The 24233-nt window shown below is 41.9% G+C and overlaps 1 protein-coding gene across 1 annotated transcript in view; it reads right to left on the reverse strand.

Annotated features, from left to right (window-relative positions):
• AGBL1 (AGBL carboxypeptidase 1) overlaps window positions 1-24233 on the reverse strand; it is a 465261-nt gene that overhangs the window by 302210 nt on the left and 138818 nt on the right. Inside the window, exon 18 of the mRNA XM_080396228.1 lies at window positions 13326-13506. Coding sequence (XP_080252354.1) covers window positions 13326-13506 — 181 coding nt within the window. The remainder of the gene's footprint in view (window positions 1-13325; window positions 13507-24233) is intronic.

Raw genomic sequence — 24233 nt, forward strand, 5'->3', positions numbered from 1 at the left:
GCCATTTCTTTTTATTTTTTTCCCCCCAAAAAAATCACAAGCAAATTTCAGCTTAAAAGTTAATCAATAAACCTTTATTATGCTAACTCTTAATAGGATTATTAATATGAAGAAACTTAAACTTTCTTCCTCACCAAAGGCTTACTGACAAAACTTCATACTTCTGCAGCATTTACATTGCTATTGTCCTTTCGTGATGTCTACTCTTTCTTAAAGGAGAATCACAGAAGGTACATTAAACACAATCTTCTTTACAAGCGTTATCCCCATAAGCTGAGTCATGAGTCAGCGAACTCAAAGTTTCCTAATTTTGGTGCAAATTTCAGTGTGTTCAAGGTGTTTCAGGAGCAGTTTAGCATCAGCCCAAATAGTCTTCCAGTCCCAAGTCAGACTGGACCTCTTCATCCTCTCTGTTAAGTACTTGAAGTAGATGCTCTGTACAGATACATTAAAGATGTGACAGAATAAGAGCCTGGTGAGCCTCCAGGAAGCCTATGGACCAAGTCACCACGAAGCACTTCAAAGGCCTTCATACTCCTATGAGCAGTTTTCTCCCCAAAGCTGCAAGGATGGAGCTCTGAATCAACAATATAGCTTCTGCTTTCCTTTGTATTTCAGAGTTTGGCATAAAGACAGACTTGTTTATGTGTATGAAGGGAAAGTAAGAAGCGAAAGAACAATAATTCAGCTAGGGGCAAGCCTCGGTCATTATTTGGACCACTAGGCAACAGGGTTGAATTATGGCTTGCCATGACAGTACCCTAAATAACTGTTAGCTGGAAATATTATCTTACATTACAGAAACAATTACGAGAGTTAACCATTTGGAAAACAAAAACATGCTGCTGAAGAACTGCCATTCAGCCACCGCAGTTCACATTCCTTAGATTAGAACAGAAATTTCAAGGGGAGAAAAAGATAAATCAATCCATGTCCGAGTAAGGCAACATGTTTTCAGGATAGCACACAAGAAAACATATGCATATTTGTGTTGCTGATTTGCACAAATCCATTCCTGCAGGATGAACATAATAAAAAATCAGAGCACAAATGGCCATTTAAATGCCTAAACTCCAACTTGAGTAATTGCACATGCAAATGCATATGTATTTTTCAAGCACAACTGCATCCTTTCATTCCTGACAATCTGGATCAAAATAGCTTCTATTACCATGATTGTATATGCACTTACACACATAGAATACTGTATCATTTGGACCTCAGAGGTTTTGGCAAACCTCAAAGCAAACTCCTTATTTAGGCTCACATCAGGTTTAAGCAAGAATTAACAATGACAGAATCATACATGCACCACAGCTGATTTGTGGAGAATTAGTGCTTGCTAGATATATGCTCTTTAGGGACCAGCCATCCCATTTGAGACTGTGCAAGTAAAAATTACGATTTCAGAGCTGCCACGTGTTTCTCAAAGATTAATAAAAGGCTTAGGGAAAAAAACACAAAACAGAAGGAATTTGATTGCACCTAAGTGATTTCTTTCCAAGCCGCTCTGTAGTTTGCAACATCTGCTGCAGACCTAGCTGCCACAGCTTCTGCTCAATGGCTTAAAACCAACTCCCAGCACTCAGAGGCAACGTGTTCAGAAGTTACAGAAGAGCTACTTTGCACCAGTCCAAAGGTGGTGCAGTAAGGAACACCTGAAAGTAAAGCAGGTAACTTGTTACGGCACTTTGAGACCCTTTGGGACAAAAGTTGTAACAAATTGTTGTCATCGGTACACACAGTCAGAACAAATACATACCAGTTAAAAAAGGGAGAGCTATGAACACTGGTAAAACCAGTTCATTAGAAATAGTAGCCCTGAGCTGGACTACTATTTTTTTTTTTTTTTTTTTTGGTAAGAAAGTGTGTAACAAGAAGGTATACTTGATTCAGATTATCTCTGCTGTTCACAGCAACAGAGGCTTTTCCTTAATATTCAATATTCTCCTTTTTATTTACATTCCCAGCTGTATTAGTGTTATGACTCTGAAAGCTCAAAGCCATTGATATGGACACTATTTGATTTTGAACAGATTGTGTTCAAAACCGGATTACATACCATTCAAATCTGTCTAAAGAGAGATAGAGAAGTTGCACAGTTCAAGGGTGCCCTCACCTGCATGTCAGTGAGAGAGACAGAAATTACTGTGACTTACAACACTTGGCTCTTCTCCACTTCAAAACTAGCACTTGCACAAGACTACACATGTTCCTCAAACACTGAGTTATTCCAAAGCAAATTCTCTTTGTCTAACATGCATATCCTAGAGGAGAGAAAAAACTATTGTCCCACTGTCTTCACTCTTGATTTCCACGTTCAACCTTTACACGTGTTTATAGCAAGACACAAGACAGGTAAATCAGCAGAATTATTTTGTGCAGATGGTTCAACTCACAAAGCGTCAGCTGCCTTTCAAGAGATCTCAGCCTAACCTCAAAGATGTTATTCTTGACAACTAAAAACATCCAAATAAAACATAGCTTAATCTCCCATAGCCCCTGCTAACTTCACTTTCGGACCTTGTGTTAGCTATCACAGGTATAATCCAGACCTGCTTTGCCTAACATTATATCCCTCTAAGCATGGAATTCACTGCTACCTCAAATGCAGTGCTAGAGATTTCTGTGATATAGACCAAGATCTGGTACAGACTTGGACGAGAGATCACCAATTTTTTTCACGTCACTGGAACAAGGATTTAAAACCATGATAGTGCTCTGTAGAAGTGACTGATTAGTAAAATTAACTACATTGCTACGTAAGCATCTTCCCCTCCTTCTTCTCATTTCTAAATGGTATTAAAATAGTTTACGAGTGTTCAGCTGCTCTGCACTTTATATCCTCTTATGTGCCATAACCATTACAGGGAAGACAGAAAAAATGTCACTTTTTTAATCTTTGTCTTTTGTTTTTGTTAATGAACTTTTGTTAGCTAAAAGACAATGAATACAGGAAACGTTTCTCAAGTAGTCTTCATTAGTGTTACTGGTGGTAGAAAACACCACAGACCAGAGCTGGAACCAGGAACCAAATTTCTGCTTTAGGCAGTGCTCAGTGCTCAGTCAGGAGAACTGGTACTTCCCTCTCCTTCAAAAGCTGAGCTTATGAACATCTAGAGAAATGAGGGAACATGGGGGACAGAGAAGGAAACTCTACTACTAGAGGTGCTGTCGTGGGATGTACGCAGGAAGAATCCTTGTACTCGCACCTTGTGATTGCCTGATAACTTCACAAAAAAAACGAAACAACAGAAACAGCATTATCTGAAGATACTGACCAGATTATGGACTTTTGTGTGTACATGTTTAGAAATCAATCTTTTCCTATTTGCGTTCTGTAATATATACACAGTAGAATGTAACAGCTCTTTGCCAACTATTGCAATAATATGCCCAAAGTCCTTGTCATTTGTGACAAACAAACAAAAGCAATCCAATAGGTAAACTAAGATCTATGTTGTTCACTACCACTTCTCTGCATTCTGCTTCCTCAGACATGAAAAAGTCCTGTGGGATAAAATGGAACGTATAACCATTTTATATAAGGACACATCCACTTCTGCAATTCAAGAAGCCAGTTCTAAAAGGCCATGGAAAAGTTGCTCAGCTCTAAAAAATTCTGAACTTAACTGCTGTAGAATTTTACAGCATAAATCATCACTATTCCCATGCAGTAAAATATTATCACAGTTACCTGAGAGTCCCTATCAGGGTCACAGTATCATTGAGCTACAGTGTGTTTAAATACTACGTTTAGGGTTTTGCGGTAAGTTTAGATCCAAGGTGTGCTGTTACTGGAACTCTCTTCCCTGCCAATCTCACTGCCTGCTCCCCGCTCAAACCTGGACTATATGACTTCAAAAGCTCTTCAGTTTTTCTACCCCTTCAAGACTCAGAGCTGCTTTGCAGCATTAAAAACTGTGCTGCACTTTTTTTTTTTTCCTCCTGACTCCAAGAAGTGCTGCCTGTTGGGTTGCAGAAGATGTTTTGATTTCTCTCTCTGTCATTCCAACATTGAGTCAATTTTCTAGTTTTCATTTTCTTGATGTTTCTGTGGGACAGTCAGCTGGATTTATAAATTAGGGTGGCAATTTGATGAAACCACTGGAGCAAAATTTGCCCATGTAGTTACCCCAATTGCATGTGCAATTATATGAACCATGTGCATAGGTTAAAATTCAACTTCAGCTGGTTCTTTGCAGGTACATTTTTGCACAAGCGATTTTGAAAACACAGACTTTCAAATGAAGCACATTTTTGTGGATAAGCCTCTTTGTCCCATTTCTACAAACACCATTTTCAATTGCCAGTCTATTTCTCCAACCCAAGGCCATTATATATCTCCTCTCCTATCACAGTACTTTGCCAGCTTTTATTGTTACATTTGAATAACAAATTCCAAAGAGAAGGGAGGGAAAAGTGAGAAATACAGAAATAAATAAAAATGTTAAAGACCAACAGTAACCAAACCACAGAGCTAATCCAACATAGAATTTTTTTTAAACCAGACTCATGGAAAAGCAGCTTTACAGCACCATAACTAAGCTCCAGATTTTTTTATTCATAGGCTTTCAAGAAGAATTTCTGTGCATATTTCACAAAAAACGATGTGTTTTAATACTTCAAAGGCACTGAATGGTCATATAAAATGTGAAATGTCACTTGGAACTCCAGGGATGTCCAGTTTTCAGGGCAAAAGAAATAATGCCTGATTTATTACACAGTGTAATATATGAAGGTATATTACAAGAGACAATAACCCTCATTCCTGGGCAATTTCAGCTTTCCAGGTAGTGTGGATATTGCAGTAAAGTATTGGACATTCTTCACTGCGTCTATAAAAGTGAAGTTTTTACAATTTCATTTTGTGGACTTCTCTTTTCCCACCCTATGAATAACTACTCCATCTCTAAATCTGTAGCTTCCAATAGGTGTTAACTTAGATAAGCAGACTTGATCTTGAAATAGGCAACCAAAACAGTGTCTTTATTTGTGACATTAACTCATCTACAAAATATTCAACTTTGATATCAGTATTTGATGCCTACCACAATCAGGTAAGGAGTAAAATCCAAGGTCAGCAGCAATTGTAATATTTCTCAGTTTACATTCACCTATGTGGCCAGCTGGGTTAAGGTTTGCAGATACCTCCTGCAAATTCCAAGAATTATGAGGAGACTCCTAATTTTTAATACAATTCTCCAATTCCTGCATTGATGATACTGAGGTATCCTTCATGAACCTTCATTAGGTGGCTGTAGAAGTCATTGCTGCAAGATGCTTTCCCTAGCCCAGAATATAACACTGAAAGAGAGCTGTAACTGCAAAGCTTACACCTCCATAAAGTGCATCACGTGGCCAGGGCTGAGAAGACTGATCAGGCTACATGAAGGCCAACAAACCAGCATCCTTTTCATTCTCACCAACCTTAATGCATAGGCTGTGCCACTAATGCTTCAGTTCCTAACAAGGGACCAGCTGCTCCTTGCCTGTCTCTATACAGAGCCTAGCACAGGCACAATTCTTATGGGAGTAATATACCACAAAGGGGACTCAAAATAAACATAACAACAAGCAAAAAGGGATAGTGATACACAATCAAGCGAACAAGAATAATATAATTCAATCATCTCATTAACTTTACTAAAAGCTAGCTTTGTACACCAGTCTCCTGGCTCCTGAAAATATCTTCAAAGGAGTACACACATCTGATTATGAACTCCTATCGCCAGTCAGGAAAACAGACATGAATGCAGAACAAAATAATTCCTTTCTAAGCCCATGAAACATCATGTTCATATCTAATATTCACACTAACTTGAAAATACAAGGTAGTACCTATCTAAAATGAAATAATTCCCAAGGCTAAAAGCTGAAATGTTTAGTGGTCCAAGACAGTAATATCACCGAGACCACATCAAGAGACTTTTGTAGCTAAATCTCAGGTGACTTTGCATCACCAGCATAAATTGTGTACAAAAGAGCCACGGGAGATGCACTCAAATCATGAGGTACCTTTACTGTTTAAGAGCTTTACAAAGACTGTGTGTGCTTTTGCAATTGGCAACTAAAAGACTAATGAAACAAGGGACAATGCATTAAATACTTCCAGTTCTTGATATGTCCATTAACTAATTAGTTTTCATAGCCATTTAGAAGAGAGATGGTACTGTAATCTCCACTCTATTGGCAAGCAACAACATGGTGCTTTCACAAGAAACCTACAAGCAGGAGAATGAGGTCACAGACTTCAATGTTTAACAAACCCTAGACCCTGTCCATACCAGACTTTCTGCTGCTGGGACTCTTTTGTTCTCTACCAAGGCACACAGACAGTTCTCTGGGTAATTTGTCAAAAACTAGCAGTTGTGTTGCTCTATTATCAAGCTGAACACTGAGACAAGCAGTTATAATGCAATAGATCGAATGTACTCTCTGGCCTAAACTCCTGGAAGCACATGAGATGTGCTGGAAAATAAAAGGAATGAGAGCAAAGCACCCAAAATTTCAACTATCCAGCTTCTGGGAAACAAAAGCACCAAGCAATAAAGCCAACCACTGACACAAGGCTGGTGCCGAATCCCATAGACAATGATATCATACAGGCTCCTGTTTTAGAGACAGCCACACAATAAATTAGGTGCGGGTGTTAGAACAACAGCTGGCTGCTAATTAGTCACGGCCCCCCTCAGCAGGGTATCAACAAAGTGGCAGAGAACATCTCTCGTAAATTAAATTTAAAAAAATTCTACTGCAATCACTCCCCCGACAGACCCTTCCTTCATTTCCCCCCTCGGCTTTTTATTTATTGTAATTACTTTAGTAATAAGATTTGTTTCCTTGTTATTATATATATTACTATGCAGAGCAACAACAACAACAACAAAAAATAATAGCTGGGAAGAATTATGTAGCTTATTTATCTCCTTGGCTGTTATTGGGCCACTGGGTGGAGAGAGCGATGAGGAGGGGGGGGGCCTGGGAAAAGCAGTAAATAGAAGAGAAAGCATATTCCTCAGGAGCAGAGACGTATGGGGGCATATTTACGAAGGAGGAAACACTGACAATGAGTGAATAGAACTAATAACTCAGGGGGCCCAGCAGCTCTGGCTGATAAGGGAAGGAATAAACAATGCTGCATCAGAAGCACTGTCAGAAGGGAGAGTTCTGGGGTGCAGCTGTCTGCAGGCGGATGTTTATCACAGAAGGAACTTGGTTGAAATTGGTGCACCTCTGACAGCACAGAGAGGTACTCAGAAGGGGATGGTGCCGGGCCAGACCCCACTTCTGGCTCCATCAAGAACAGCTGGCAGAAATGAGAGGGGGAAGAATACTGCAACTTATATCTTATCTCATGCTGTGCACTCACTAGCCACATTTGCTACCCTAAGCTCCCAAATCCATCACTGCCATCTTGGTGGAGGACAACAGAAGCAACACTGAGGCATCAAAGCAGGAAACATCTAAGAAAACTTCTACTGCACTAGGGGAAATTTAGCCCCCATGTCATGCACACTTCCCAGAGCCATGTACCAAGCCAGAACAGATGCTCTGAGAACTGGCATTTTTGTCCTCTCTGAGGTCTTGAGGAAACTATCAGTGCACACAAATATGCCACCTTACAGCATCCAACATGGAGCACAACCATTATAAAGGAGTAAGGCTTGAATCTTTTACAAAATGCTCTTTTATCCAAGTATACCTTGGCTTCTGCCTATGTCTACCCAACTACTTTGGCATGGTGGTGCCAATTTAGATACAGGGCTTCTGAAGGCAACAGATTCATACAGCACCTGCCAAAGCACAGCAGCACGCTAATCCTGTAGTACCTTCCTCTCCTAGAGACAAACTTCCACTGCATTAATTAAAAAAAAACATTCCTTTCCTAGCCTTCCCACATCTCTGCACTATCCTTAGAGAAACAAGCACAGATTACCTAGTCTGGAGAGAGCCTTTGGAATGTGTTTGCAGAGTGCATGGCACCAATTTAGTTTTACAAGGCTAGATTCTGAGAATTAAACTTTTTCAATCCCTTGACCGCAGAGAATAAAGAGCAATAAAGAGAAGCGGGGGAGGAAAGGAGGGGTGTCTGCAGTCACACAGCTTTGTGTGACATCACCTCAAGATTTAATCCTTGAGGATGTGGTTCTGGATCATTAACTGACTCCTTAGACTGGCCATTAGCTTTTTTTTTTTTTTTTTTTCCCCTGTCCCTGATCAGTTCTGCCTCTTACTGTCTGGAGAACACAATGTCTCAGTGCAGAAGAGTAAGCATTAATATAGGAGATTAAAAAAAAGCCATATATCCAAATAATCTGGTTTGGGTATAGAGACACGTGCGCTTCTGTTCCTTCTCTTAAAAGCATCCTTCAAAAAACAAAGAACCAGGTTCCAGAAAATACGTGGGAGGACACTCATTTTTCGTTTGTAGCTTTTGAGGGTGTGCAGAGGAAACCTGTTCTGGAAAGGATTTTAGCAAACATTTCTACCTCTCTATGTCAGTAATTGTCAAAGTAGTAAAGCTTTTCTCTGCTGGATTTGGGAAGGTTATGAACAAAGCCCCATAAGTAAAACAGGATGGAATAAACAGCCTAAATAAAATGGAAGCAAATATCAATGAAGAGATCAGAAACTGAGCACCTCACCTGCCTTACCTTTGAGCAGCAGAAAAGTTTACTCAGCCTGTGTTGTGCAAGGGCAGATGTAGGAGGGAACAGGGTGTTTTTAAACCAGATAAAGAATAGTCTATGGCTATAATCCAAAATGCAAATCAGGATTTCCTCTTCCTAACTGCTGCTATGGTTACCCCATGGGTTTGAAGAAGTCATGCTGTTTCCAAAATACTCATCTTCCTTTACCAAGAAAAAGACTCACCGGCTCCCATCTCCACTGATTGGTTCAATTCATTTAAAAATGCATTGAGTTCTTCTCAATGAAAAGCTTCTTTGATTCAGTGGGAGGGAGGGAAGAGTGAGAAAAGGGCAAACAGACAAAAAGAAAGAGGAAACATTAAAAGGAAGTAAAGGAAGAGGAAGAAGGTGGCAGTGTAGGAGTGAGACAGGGACTCAGAGAACTGTGATATCGGCCAGTTTGGGATTTATCAGTGGGAAGAGAATTTCTGAATACACAAAATACAGACACTCTACGACCAGTCTGCACATGAAGTATTTTTTAAAACAAAAATCACTTCCCCAGGAGCTTCCACTTCTCAAATGATCAATGATCTTGCAAGGCCAATCATTTTTAATTTAATACTTCTGGGAACTGGGGGAGAGGGGAACCTTCATCAAACAGGCACAGTTGGCAAGCATCAAGCGTTAGCATTTGGCATCATTTATTACTGTTGTTTATAGTGATATAAATTAGGTTATAGTGATATAATTAATAACCCTAAATTTGGGTGTAATAAATAGCAATATTTATCTAGAACTGCAGTGTCTAGAGAAGTCCAGCCAAACCCACAAAGCATTGAATAGGATGTTGTGACTGTGAGCACACACGTGGGAATGCCAGGTGCGGTGTAGATGGCTTGCAGGTCTGAGCAGATGCAGGGAACAGCTGCATGAACAAGCTGCTGACAGGAGGATGCACAGCAGGTGCACACAGGACAGCGTATGAGCACATCAAAACTTAGCATGCAACTGCACAGGCATGCATGAGCCCACACACAACTCAGTGCTCAATTGTGTGATGAGTTTATGTGGAACACTGTTGACAGCAAAAAGTGTTCTGTTTCTTTGTAAAAAACTCTTTTCTTGCTACTATAATTTGGGTTTTTTTACAAGTTCCCATACTGAACCCTGCTTTCCAGGTTTTATACAACTGTGACTATAACTGACCTAGTTTCAGGGTGCAAAGATTTCTGCTGAACAGATAAACTTTTTAAAAAAGCAATTCAAAAAGTTTCACCAAAGGCTACGCTGCACCATTCCTCATAAATCTAGAGTTATCAGAGAACAGTATTTTTCCACATTCTACAAGTTAAAACCAAGCTTAATAGTTAAAACAACGAGTAGGTCTAGATTGAAGAGAAAATGCTCCCAATATGCCTACCTCAGTCTTGATTTCAAACTGCTCAAAGGTAACGGTATGTCATTAGCTCATTCCCTAGAGAAAACTCAGTCAAAAGGAGGGGGTAGTGACCAAGGTCTCATAGTCCATTGATAGCAGAGCCAGGAACAAAGCACCTCTCGCTCACTCACTGCATTTTATTGTCACTTTCATAATGAAAATGATACCCTTCTTCATAGATTCTCCAACACTTAACAGAGATTAATTCCTTTTAAAGCTTCCCTGTTTTATTATGATTGGTTTAGTTTAAAAAGGGGCTACAGGTATGGTGAAGGTGGTGAGCCATAATTAAAAACAATGCTTACTATTTTGGAATCTCACAGAACAACTTGTACAAAATAAAGTCAGGCTGCAAGGATACTGTCTGTTAAGTATACGGCTGTCACTTCAAACTGACTTACACTAATTTTCTGGGACATTTAGACATTAAATACAAGGAAAAAATAGTCTTAAGAAACAAAATTAAAATACACATAAAATATACATAAAATACAGCATAACAGGTCAGACCACAGGTCTATATGAGGCAGCATCCCATCAGCAGCAGTGGACAAAAACCAGCCTTTGGCAGAAAGTGTAAGATTAAGTCTATGAAAAGCAGTATCTATTATTTAATTTAAAAATATATAGCCATTGTCAGATGAGCTGAATATTATCTGACAGACCCTACACCTGAGTGCTGTTCAGGGTGGAGCAGCACACTCAGCCACACACAGCAACATAATTGTTCAATCCAGAAAGAATTGGTGAACAAAGTCAAATTAGCTGCAGTATTTGGTAGTGATCTATATTTTTATGTGATGACAACCCCACTCATACACGTACGTTTGCATAACCGCTACCTTCATTTAGGACCAGTAACGGGGCTACAAGTCTCTTCATCGCTGACAGACAGGAACGGATTTGCAGAGCACTGACTGAAGTGAAAGGGAGGGTAGGAAGCTGCTTCCCAGCTTAGCCACGCACAGCCAGAGCATAATCGTATTCCTGCAGTCCTATCTGTTGTTAGAGGAACATTCTCCCCACGTAACTTTCAGATCACATTAACCAAAGCAAATACCAAGGCCCTGATCATCTCGTTGCTGCACGAGGCTCCCAAAGCGCGATCGGGTGGTACCCTGCTGGGATGAGCACTCTTCCACCGAGCTGCGCCTGCAGCAGGGAGCCAGCTGGGGAAGGGGCACAGCTGGGCTGTGGGAAGAAATCCTTTGTAACCACGCACTGGCATTGGTCTCCGTGATGAGCAGGGAAGGTATGTGCACCCCAACACACAGGGCTGGGGAGGAGGGAGAGTAAGGAGATTCAAAGAACCATCAACAAAAAAGAATCCAGCTTTTTCTTAGAGAAAGCAACAGAGGCACCGAAACAGAAGAAATCCTTATTTCACAACAAGAGATAAGATCAGTTACCACATGTAAGTATCCCCAGTGTCCAGCACAGAGCCAGGATTTGTTGGCCTGGATAGTGGATTTGATGTATTCAGTACATCTAGCCTTCAACAGGTGGGAGGTGTGAGAGCACAGCAACTTGCATAAAACTAGGAAGTTCCCCTGCTCCCATCTTTGGCAAGGCTTACCAAACTTTTTAACCCATCACCAGATTTAACTACAGTTTAAGCTCATCTGCACCAGGGAAGGCAAAATAACTTCCAGCGTGACATGAGCTCAGGCAGTACACTTTGTCCAGGTGTCACAGAGAGCCAAGTCCTCCCCTCCTGAGGGTCCCTTCTCTGCTACACTCGCTCCTGACAGCTGGAGAAAAAAGGTCAGACATTCCCTCCAGTCCTCCATCTGCTGGAAACTTTAATTAAGTGCAGTGAAAGGAAAAAAAAGAAGAGGGAAAAAAAGCCACAACCTTTCTTTTTTTGCTTCTGCTGTCTGGAAGGATCAAGGAAGCATTTGGTGCCAGCAGAGGCTTCGAATAATCTGGGGCAGTATCCAGCTACTCTGAACAGTCCTCCCAGACTACAGATATGCTCGAGTCCTGGGGAGCGTAGCAGCACAAAAGCTATGACTCTTCATAGTCACAGACTAGAGACTGTCAGAAAAGCCCTGGCTGCTCTCTGCTGAGCCACTTACCCAAAAATGAAATGAATTAGTTTAGAACCAAACTCAACTCATTTGTCGCTCAGGACTGTTCTGTTTCTGCAGCTCTCAATCTGCAGTCTAACCCAAAAGCAGATGGGAGAACACAGCGTAAGAAAAGTCGTTCCTCTACACTTTGCTGTGTGTTTCAGTGCTTCTCTAAGCCAATCTTTCACCTTGGGGATTTGTCATGTTTTCCACTGCAGCAAGCCAGGAACACAGTTGTTACAAAACCTGCAAGACCTTATCACCAGGTCAAAATGCACATCTCGCCAGCTACCAGTGGGATGTGAGCATAATGTCCTGCCAGTGCATCAGAGGCAGGAATGACAGTTATTAACTTACAGCCACTCCACAAACACCCAATGAGGTGAACAAACTCCACTGTCCACAGAGACACTGGAGATTTTTTTCCAGTGAAGTGCAAGCCTACTTTATCTTAGTGCAATCTGCAAGCCTTCAGAGGGAATTCCTTTCACTGGCTGCATAGCAATAATTATTTCATGTCATTGTATTAGGAGCAGAGTTATAATTTTCCCACTCATGTACAGGGATAGGGATGTCAATTTAGTGTGGGTGGGTAGGGATGGTATAAGCCTAAGAATACAAGAAGGAATCAGTATTTTCCAAGCTCAGATTCAGTATCTCTTAGGAAACATGTGGGAGGGAAGATTGAAAAGGAGGTGGGAGAAGGAGGGAGCTTCACTACAGAGAAATATTTCCATGAAAATGTGAAAATTTAATAGATCCTTACTCATCTTCCCCCTGCACGGGGCTATACAAAGCATTAATTAAAGCCAGTTATTCCCAAGCATATCTGTCTTGCAGGTGTAGTCTGCCCTGCTCCTTTAGCAGAATAGTAGACCTCCATTTATCAAGAAAGATCTAGTTTCTCTGGCACCACTGATACTCCATCCAGGCAATTGAGACATCTTATGGCCTTATACAGTATAGAATCACGTACATCTGACAAATGCAAGAGAGCACACTGGCCTGTATCTCAGATTCACATTTTCCATACAGGATTGGTAACAGGGTGAGTGAGACACAAGACAAAGGGCAATCTACTGACCCAAAACATTGAAAATGAGACCTGCTACGCGCACAGGGGTAACACCTGCAGACAAACCCAGCAAAAGCCCAGGATAAGCATATGTCACAACTCACTTGCCATTGATGACTCCATCAGGATTAAGCATGGGGACAATCTTGAAAATGAAACATTTCCGCAGGAGGTCAGCAATGGGATCACTGCTCACAAGGAACTCCAGGGTCCCCTTCATTACCCAACTGGCATTGCTTTCACCAGGATGAACACGGGCAGTGAGAAACACATAAGGACGATTGCCTGTAAAACATAAAAAAAAACAAAAATAAAACCAACCCTAGACAGGACTTCTCTTTGAATAATATCTTTGCAAGTGGGTTTTATTCCTTTTTAATTAAGTTAATAACCCAAGATGTATTTTAGGGAAAATAAGTCTCTAAACAGTCCAGCCATTTACCGAAGGTGCTATTTGCCAGTTGATCCCAGGTTTGGTCCTCAGAACCAGCATGTGCTACTTTCACCCCTACCCCTCTGCTTGTTCATTCTATGACATCTTACAGATATTTACATATACCATCAGAGGGCATTTTGCATGTACAAATTACTGCCTCTCAAAATGGCACCAGCATACTTTCTGACAATTCTTGAAAGTTCAATCTTATCAGACTTCACTAAGGTTTAAAAGGCAGCTAGAAATTATTTAATTTCCTGAGGTCCTGCTCCATTTTCAGTGTTTCACCATTAACAACTGAGAACTTTCCAAATCTCTAAGCAGATCTGTCAACCCATAAGTGTTTCAAGGACGTGCAAGCTATCTGATCTCCGTCAGTAACCTGTGTTTTAGGGTCAGAATCATAACTAAGCAAGTTAAACTGATGTAATTAAAGAAAATTTATGAATGAATGAATGAGATAAGTGGCAGAGGTAGAGTACTCAAAACTAACCATCATTTTGTATCCATCCAACAAAACGTAGGAACAACAACACAGATAGCCAAAGCAGGCTGTTACTTTTTGTGGAAAGACAGCTTTCGGTTTTATAGAATACAGGTGCACGCTCATATTTGCAACACTGATTTTTCAGAAGTTGCATCTAGAAGAGTTTGACTGTTTCTAGCAATACATTTGGTATGGGAGACATAAGCTGTGGGAATTTAGGGTAAGAGAGAGGATTTGGGGGGCTGTGTGGATTTTTTTTTTTTTTTAATAATCAAAGACTTACTAACAGTTAATTGATAAGCTCTACTGAACCTGTTTCAAAGTAGACTTGCAAATTAACAGAGAAAGTTTCCTTGTTATCAGATATGCTATTTGCTTTCCCTGTGGAAAAAGCACCCACATTTGGTCTAGTTGTAAGTCTCCAAAAACTTTCAGTATACATATGCTTATAAAAGACCAAGTTTGACAGCAGATTCTTTGAAGATCCCATCTGTGCTAAGCATACTCCAAGGATGGGCCAAGGAAACAGGAGTAGGCAGAGGGAGACACCTGTCAGACGCAGAAAATAAAGGGAAAGGACAAAGCAATTTTCTGTCTTAAAATGATCCTTTTGTGAGCATTCACGATCTCAACCCCACAGACTTCAGTGAAAACCATTATCTGTCAGGGCATCACAGCGATGCCAGGATAGCTTTGTCCTGGTCTAGCAGGTAACATCAGAGCCTGTGTGAGTTGGGTGACCCCAACTGACAGCCTTGGGAGTGGTAACAGGACAAAAAACAGAACCAAAGGCATTAGCAGTGTGCATGTAAACAAACGCTGAATTGGCAAGTTATACGTCTTCGCCCTTAGCTCTCAAATCTGTCCTTCAGTTTCCAAATGCTTTACAAACCATTAATCAATTAATGTCAAAACAGGGAGGTAGAACGCGGTGCTGGAAAATACAGATGTTATTAAAGATCTGTTTAGTGATTTGTCTGACAAAGGCTGTGTCTGAGCTACAAGAATACAGGTGAAACGTCTCATTTCACAGTCAAACAAGGAACAAAACCTAACTTTTCTCCTTAACTGTATATTCTGTACAGTTCTGCTCAATATGTACATTACAGTACAATTTAGTTACATCTTTCAGGGATGCACTCCGATTTGGAAACAATCCCCCCTCGACGCCTCCGCGCTTCCTTGCTTTCCTCCTAAGCAGTTGGTGCATGCTAACAGAATGAACTGCACTCTCAGCTCAAAAAGCTCACACAGAACAGTCATATTCTGGTCCAGTAAAGCAACTGGAGCTCTGTTTCTCAATAGCCATACATTAGTCTTTTATCACTCTTACACCTTTACCTTACTGTGAGACTAGTATATTTTGTGCGCCTATGGCATTTCTGTATTGCAAAAGATTCCTTTTGTGGACTACAAAACTGTGGAACTACTAGCCATTCTGGGTTTTTTCTTTTTCCAAAACTGGAGTACACAACTTCTATTCTGGCCCAGCTAGTTGTGTGTTATGGTCTACCTTAGTAATGCTCTCAAATAGCAACAAGCAAAAAAATAGCTTTCATGAAGACATGAGCTGCATTTTGCCATTTCCAAACATTTTCTTCTTTCTCCCATCACACCATGATTTAGTGCTGTTTTGCAGGCTCATTGCTGAGCTAAACTTATGGGACTGTACTGTTGTAGCTGAGAATGAGGCTCTTGAGGACTCCTAATGGACAGCAGCTGTAAATAGCACAAAGCAAAACAAAATGTGTTCTCTTTTGCAATTGATGAATACAGCTTTAACAACTCTTATCTCTTCTATATATTGAGAGAGAGAGCACGGGTTCTTGAAAGCTTCTTTCCTCAGTTAAAATAAGAAAAAAGAAACTCTAAACAAGGACTCTCTCATCTCAGAAACCCAGGAAAGTTTGCCATAATTCTGCTGATTGCAAAGAGTATGGGACTGACACAGACCTGAGTTCTGTTCTTCCTCTCAAGGCTGATCACAGTCAAGTTTGTCTTAGATTCAATGTCAGAAAAGCTTCTGGAGTTTCCAGATCTTAAAACCCAGGAAATGGGGGGTGGGGAAGAGACCAGACAGAGATCATCTACATCATTTCTCTATGGGTGACGATGGAGGGGCCCATAGCCTGTAGGTCCAGTCCAGAAAATCTACTCTAGTTAAATCTTCCTTTAAAAGCTCCCCTTCTGACAAGCACATCCGCAGCTCTGACATCCCATCCACAAAAGAGTCATAACAAAGGTACGTACCAGTGAGGAAACCACAGAGCTTGTTAATGGCCATCACAGCCAAATCCCACATTGTGCTCCCCCAAACTGCACCCAGCATGGAGGCTAATGAAGCAGTAAATAGAGCAAAGAGCTGACGACGTGGCCATAAAACTTGCTACCCTTGAAACACCTGGGAAACAAAGATTTAACTCTGTGGCAGGCAGGAGTCGTTCAATCAGCATCTCCAGTCACTAATCGGCCTTGATGTTATTGTGATAACTGGGATAAACATTAGAACTCATGAAAGTAGCAGACAGGAGCACCAGGCAGCCATACTCAGTACTCCCAGCTGGCAAGCACCAGTCAAGATTTCTGCACTCAGCTAATCTGTTTCACTTCATTCCTGACTTCCAACACTCCCGTGACAGCAGTCCTGACCAGACCACCTCAGCATTACCCAGCATAGCTTACTGGCTTACACCGGTGCCCTGCTGCCCTTCTCTCTGTGTTGTTTCAGAGTCCCTTGTACTACCCCCCCCACACCCTGCTGCACCTAACCTCAGTACACACAATCACAAGCTTTCTCGTATGCAACATTCCAGGGTCAGAATTGAGCTTAAGTCTTCAAAATCCTCAGGCTGACACTTAGGCAGATCCTCCCCAAGTTCTGGGGAAGCTGCCAGCAAGCTTAGGTCAGCCATTTATCTCTGCAAAGCCCACATGACACATAACCTTCTCTGGGAATGTAAATAATAAAAGGAGAAAGCAGAGGAACCTTTTCATGCTACGTAAAGCCTTATGCAACAGATCATGTCTTGTTACACTGTGTTACATGTCGACATGCCCAGAATGTAACACGGCACCAACAGTACCCAAGGTGAGAGATTAGAGCATCACTGATTCCTCTTGCAACACTTTGCGCAAAACCCCTTTGAGTAGTAATTCGACTAACGTATCACCTGCTTCCCATGTCCACTTGTCTTTGACTGTGGATATATGCATGAAAATAAGAGCTTTGTTCTTCCAGGTCTGCTAACTTGCTGCTTAAACTCCTGCCTGTTATAAGGATCCACCTCTAGTCATGTCATCACCAAGGTTCACTAAGAGGTGACTTTGATGTCACTAATCATGACATCAGTTGGGGAAAGAGCAGCCTGAAAGAAATGAACAAAACCCCATTAACACAGCAGTGTCCCTCATCAAGAGGAGCACAGAAAGGAAATGAAATGCAGTTCCAGATGCCCTGACCTGGGCCGATGTTCTAAATTATTTCAAGCTGAGATTTGAGCTATGCCATTTGTAAAGGGACAGGGCATTGAAACAACACAGGGCTAGGATTTTGTAAGGAGCCAGAGGGAATTATATACACAGCATGTGAAAAATTCAACCTAGATCCAGGTCTTGACTGGAATTTTTCTGGCTGTGCTTCTGCACACCCCTCTTCCCTTTACCCAAGCCCAGCACCATTAAGACACAGAATTATTTTATTCCCTTTTGTTTAAATACAGCATGAGTTTATGATGAACATTACATAAATCGAAGGGTCAAGTTTACCCCAGGACATAGTATACAGAAATTGAGAAAGGTGAACTCTCCTTCCAACTTAATTAGTTGTGGCCACTAACAGGGTATTCTGCGAGTCAAACGATGGGTAAACAGGAGGAGCAACACGTAGCTTTTCCACACGTCACAGCTGCATCCCGTCCTGGATACTTCTGATACGCCCAAGGCATGCAAAGTCAAAGAGAACACAGGATATGATGTGACGTACAAAGAATATATTACAGTATCTTTGTAAAAAGCATCAAATACTGAAATCACAGAAAACACAAGACTGACCTGAGCCAGAATCTGTGTCAGACACTTTACCCCCCTCCTAAAACTTCCAATAGTTGTCAGTCTTTCAGTTGACTTAAGACAGAGTAATTCTTTACCCATCTCCCCCCACCCCAACATTGCTGTCTCCTTGCTGACCCTGCTTTTGGTTAAATGCTCCAAAGAGCAGACACATCTTAAGACAGAGGCAAAATACACAGTCTAGCAGGACCAGCTGTTATTTTTCAGAATTATCAATGAGCTATTCCCTTCTTAAATAAGCCTATATTATATGCATTATTACTGTTAGCTATGGCAAAGAAGTGAACGTTACAAATTGCCTCAGCTGCCTGTTCTCTACCTTCGTAGCTTGATGGGGGAGTTTCAGGCTCCAAGTTGCTTGGCAACCTCCTTTTGTGCATGTGTTTTATGAATTCATTCACCTCTGAATCAGAGATGATCAGGGACCTGAACATGGGTACAGCCTGCCCAGCCTCGGTGCAGCTTGACACCCTGCTATCCCTGGTTCTTAATTCCAGGAAATCGGTAAGCAAATTGTCAAGCCCATTTTGGGCAGACTGTAAAACCCCAAGCTCTGAGGGCAGTAGGAACCACCCTTGTTATTTAGTGTGACCTTATGTACAACTGAGGCCAAAGGAAACCCACGTGAACTAATTCCTGTTCAAATCAAAAGGTGCCTCTTGCTGAAGATTGGGGAAGAAACAAATCCTGTATTCAAAACTTGCTCCCATGGAAACTCTACTGTAACTTTTTGGAAACTGTCTCAGTTTATAACTAACATTTCCATCCTAAGCGTCTATACCTGAATTAATCTAGCTGAAATTTCCAGTCACTGCATTATGATCCATTTTTGGATACGCCAGCTCAACATTCACCAGCATATCCTGCCCCGCTCCGCACACCCCCTGAACTGCTCCGATAGCATCCAGCTTCGAAATTGAAACCATCTAGCTGTTGCGGTGCAGCTACCTTATTAGACTGCTAATGCGAGCAACCTTGCACTTACACTGAGCAGAGGGTCCTCTCCCCAGCGCACCCCCAGGAGCACGGGCTGCTGCCGCCGGCACTGCTGGGAGCACCGGGCACGGCCTGCAGCCCGCACCGGGGCGGCCGCCTGCTCCCACCGCAGCCCTGCCTGGGCGGCCACCTCAGTTGCTGCAAGTGCAGAGCTTACAGGGGCCGTGGCTTTCTGCTGGGTGGATGCCATTGCTCCCTGGTGGATGCCATTGCTCCCTGGTGCAGCTGGCAGAGCCCCAGCCCTTCCTGCACACCCTCCCATGCCAGCCGCCATGCCAGGCCCCATCTGACAGTGCTCCCCAAGGGCTTTTATAGGTGTGGGGGGCTTGGCCACCATCGCTCCTGGCCCTCTCCTCAGCCGCTGTCGTGCGAGCTGCCGACTCCTGGCAGGTCTCTTGGCTCCCCTGAGGTTCCCCAGCCCAGGACCCCCTCCATGCACCGTGCTGGAGCGCTCCACCATGAATCATGCCAGCACCAGAGCTGCTCGCCTCAGCTGGGGAGTAGCATTGGTTACACCGCCTTTATATCTCCTGCCATTTCTCCTGGCCCTGCCCAGGCCCCCTCAGCTGCTCCTGCAGGAACTGTGGGCTCCTGGTAGGTCTCTGCGCTCCCCTTAGCCAGATTCTAAGGGAATCAAATCAAGATGGGGGACAGCTGGTTAGGAAGAAGTACTGCCAAGAAGGATCAGGGGATTATAGCAGATGAGTTAGTGATGCAAAGCAGTCCCAAATATGGCAGCTCTCCTGGGACGAGCTACAGGCAAGGTCACAGCTAAGACAAGGAACGTTGTTACTTTGCTCTGCTCAACCCAACGAACAAAAACAAATAGCGGTAGTGCTGTGCTTACTGCTGGCCACCATAGTTTAAAAATTAAGGCAATGAAAATTGAAGAGGTCATTAAGAATGATAAAAAATGCAGAAGTCATAAGTTATGAAGAAAAATTGGAGAAAATGGGTTTTAAACTCAGAAAGGAAAGACGAACAGAGGAAGGAGATAGCCTTTACATTGCAAAAGGCTGCTAGAAAGAGACAACAATCAGATGTTCTCACTGTTCACTGGGACTAGGTTGCACTAAAAAAAATACAAATTACTGTCTATCAGGTAAGTCAAACTGTAGGGACTTGACTGCCTTCATTGGCGTGCCCACATATTCATTTTATCTTCTGCTAGGTCCTTATTCATAAGGTCCAACAACAAGCCACTCTGCTACAGTGCCCAGAACAGTGTCAGTACGAGGCCTATGGCCACCTAGGTCATTCTAACTACCCCTTTAGAAATTTCATCCAAGATTCCCCTCTAGTCTTCTGGAATTACCTCTGTGTCTGAGAGCTGATGGAATCCAGTCCACAGGGCACCTCAGCCATCTCCTTTGATCTCCTTGATGCAATGTGTCTGATTACTACTTAATGTTCGCCACTTTAAAGTATGTTAAATATTAGCCACTAACTAGCAACTAATCAGAAATATTTCATCATCATGATATTTGGTCATCACTTGGGCTTCTTCCCACATAGGGATCTGAAACATTTATGGAAAGTTCTGTCTTGCCTGCTCAGTTCATGACAGTCCTGCTACTTTAAAATTTCTGTAATATAATTACCGGGATTCCTTTCATTAGTAGCTATCTTCCAAAGCCCCTCTATTATCCTTAAGTCTACCAGCTCCCAGCTCCTCTGTAGGTACCCTGATAAAGAGGTTAGAAGCAAACACTAGGATCAGCGCCAGGAGTCCTCCCAACAGATTAACTAGCTAGTTGATGTAAGGAGCTCCAGATTATCTATCAATGGCAGGCAAGGATCTATCATCCCCTGCTTCTATAACATGCACATTACGGCCTTAATTTGTTCTATGGCAGCATGCAATTTCAGATACTCAAGTATTTGGTCCTGCCATGGCCTGACTATCAATCTGTATGTTTTTCAGCCAGTGTGGAAGGAACACAGATTGCCTTGCCGAGACGCAAGACTTCTGAGACATGTTAAGTAGGGAAAAAACCAAAATTTTTCAAGTTAGGTACATGTGTGACTCTTTTACCTTCTGGGTTTTTCATATAAAGGTAACAAACACTGGCCCAAGAAAAGAACCAGTCAGTGGATGCTCAGAAGACTGGAAGACACTGGAGCAGAGGTCCATCAAAACTGACTACACAGTGTTCTTATTCAGTATGATTAGAGAAGTGGCAGCATTGCCCTGGACTGTCCCATGCCCAAAAGAAGGTGCAGGCAGGAAAGAAGTGCAGACATCTGCAGAATAACTTGTGTACAGGCAGAGTGCAGAGATCCATAGAGCTATGAAATCCATGGGCTCCTTTCTGAGAGAAGGATTTCGCCTGAAATTAAATCAGGCAGGAGGAGCAGGCTGAAAAAGCTTCCATTGTCATAAAAATATCTCACTGGGTAATCCACAGTGATGGAAAAAGGAAACTCTGATAATTTATGTGACAGATTAATGGGATTTTGGTGACACACGATACTTTAGAAAGAATTTGCACAAATAGGACAGACAGGACTTTAATAAGGCTTCAGCTCCAAAACAGCAATATTTTCACCCCTTGCTTTTACATTTCATTCTATATACCCACTACGAACTCACAGCCCATCTATCTCATTTGCAAGGCACATTTCCACACTGTAAGAGCAAGAACTCTGCACTTTTTAGTTACGTCCCTAGCCCAAGAGACCTCTGAGTATCTGATCCCTAAAGGGATCAAGCTGACTTTGCACCTAGAGGGCAGAGCATCACTGAGCTGTGAATTTTGAGGCATGAACTGCCCTCCAGCCATGTCCCCAGTTCTGCGGATGGCATTAATAGCTTCTATACAGAAATGAAGGGCAGCAGATGGACAGTCTGCAGCAGGAGTTGATTGCAGAGGGGATGCCCCCAGAGCACACTCTAGGAGTAAATGGCTTTCACACTGTGAGTAATGTCTGGACCCACGTCTCCTGCTTATGAGAGATACAGCCTTTACCCCAGTGTAATACCCCATACCCTTCACTGCCATCACTTTGAGAACAGGCACAGCAGCAACAGGAATTGCTTAGAGTACTAAACTAGGGTGAAGCCAGGGTTAATGGGATGTAACTTCACAAAGGAACATTTAGGCTGAATATCAGTGAGTTATATTGAAGAGTCTCCCCTGTGGAGAGGTAGAAGTTAACATTAAAACCACATTGCCCAGAGCACAAGAAGCCATTCTGTACACAACAATCTTGCACTAGCTGGGGACAAATATAACCCAACAGGCATTTGTTTTCTTTGCTAATTTCAATGGTTCCAGTTCTGAAGCCCTTGTTTTTCTGAAAAAACTCCTTCTAGAAACCTAGGTAGGAGAGGAATGATAAAAAGCTGTGTGAAGATCTCAATATTTTTCCCAATCCTTCTGCAACTGCAGCAAGCTAAGATCAACCCAGGACCTGCACTGGGGCCTGTTAGCCCTAAAATGGGCATGGAAAATGGAGAACCTGTCAGTGTTTTTTTCATCACTGGGAATAATAGCCAAATTTAACAGGAAAATAAATTAACTGCTGTGTAGTCCTTCAAGGTTTCCTGCTCTACAAAAGACAAATTCTATACTAAAGAGTTCTTTTGCCCATAAACTGTCTATACAGAACAGATTTAAAACACAACTAATGCCACCTACGGCATAAAGCAATGTTTATTCTTAAATATGTGCTGTGTCTTTAAGAGGCACAGATCCATCTCTGCCTCTGACTTGAGGTCTTCCTCAGGGAATGACTTGTAAGAAATAAAATATATTAAAAGGAAGTGCAATCAGAGGCTTTCATTATCAAAGGGATAAAATATCAATTTTTGTTACGATAAAAAGCATCAGATTGGCTCTGATGGGAAAAATTAAATTCTTATTCTTCACTTGATTTGATATTTATCACTCCATTGCTCCAGAAATATCCTGGCAGGGAATGTTTCTTAAAAATTTTCTCCTGCAGTAAGCAAGCTATGAGAGTTTTAGCTTGTATGTTTTGTTACGTATGGAAAACTCAGGAGAAAAAGGAAAGAAAGCAGACAAGTCGACAAAAGACATCGTCTAGCAATTCACTGTGTCAACAACTTCACAGTAAAGGCCCTTCTGCAGGTGCACCTCATTTGTGGCATCACTAAATTGACTCTTACATCATTGCTGTCCAAGTCTATCCTAACGTTTAAAACTGCATTTACCAGAGCTGACCCCAAAGGAAATTCTCTCTTTCTACAGACAAGAGATTGATAAGTTAAAACTGTCTCCCAATTTTGAATAATGAATCTTGCCTTGATGACAAGTTCTTAGCTGAACTCCCCAAACAACTAGGCAAGAGAATGCAAATAAGGGAGCAACATAAAAGCTCTTTCAATTGAATCATCATGACAGCAAAACTGATATTGGCCCAATGATCTCGTATCATGACATAAGCAGCACCACTTTTAATCTTCTAGACTGTGTGACACGTTGTGTAAAAGACACAGAGTTGGACTAAACTGAAAGTGTTTAACACCAGAATGACACAGAAATATCTTTAAACTAGAAAACTATCCTACTGTCCACCCCTGAATGGTACAGCTTCCTGCCTACTTTAGCCTCGACAAGAATCCTACTTCTATGTATAAGGTTTTATTTTGATAAAGACCAAAACGGGAGGCACCAGCACTTCATGTCTACAACATGATAAATGGAACTTCTTTTTTTTTTAGTTCATACCAGCAGCAGATCTAGTATAGGTGGCAGGTCCTAACCTCTATTTCCCTACGGCCCTCCAGTACCCTCAAAACAACACAGTGTTTTAACATCTTGTGTTCACATCTCAGATCAAGAGCTCACATTAGTTGTTTAGGCCATAAGTAGAACATAGGTTTCCCAAGGAAACTAATAGAGATGAACATTGAAGTTCATAAGCAAGCTCATACTGTATTATTTTCAAGCAGTTCTACTACTGAAATACCCTGAGGATGAAGAAAGAATCAGGACCATATAGAATAATCAGAATTCCAGAATACTTGACAGAAAACTAGGTGGAACAAAATTTGCCACT

This window comes from Falco punctatus, assembly GCF_963210335.1.
Source record: "Falco punctatus genome assembly, chromosome: 7".
Taxonomy (NCBI): domain Eukaryota; kingdom Metazoa; phylum Chordata; class Aves; order Falconiformes; family Falconidae; genus Falco; species Falco punctatus.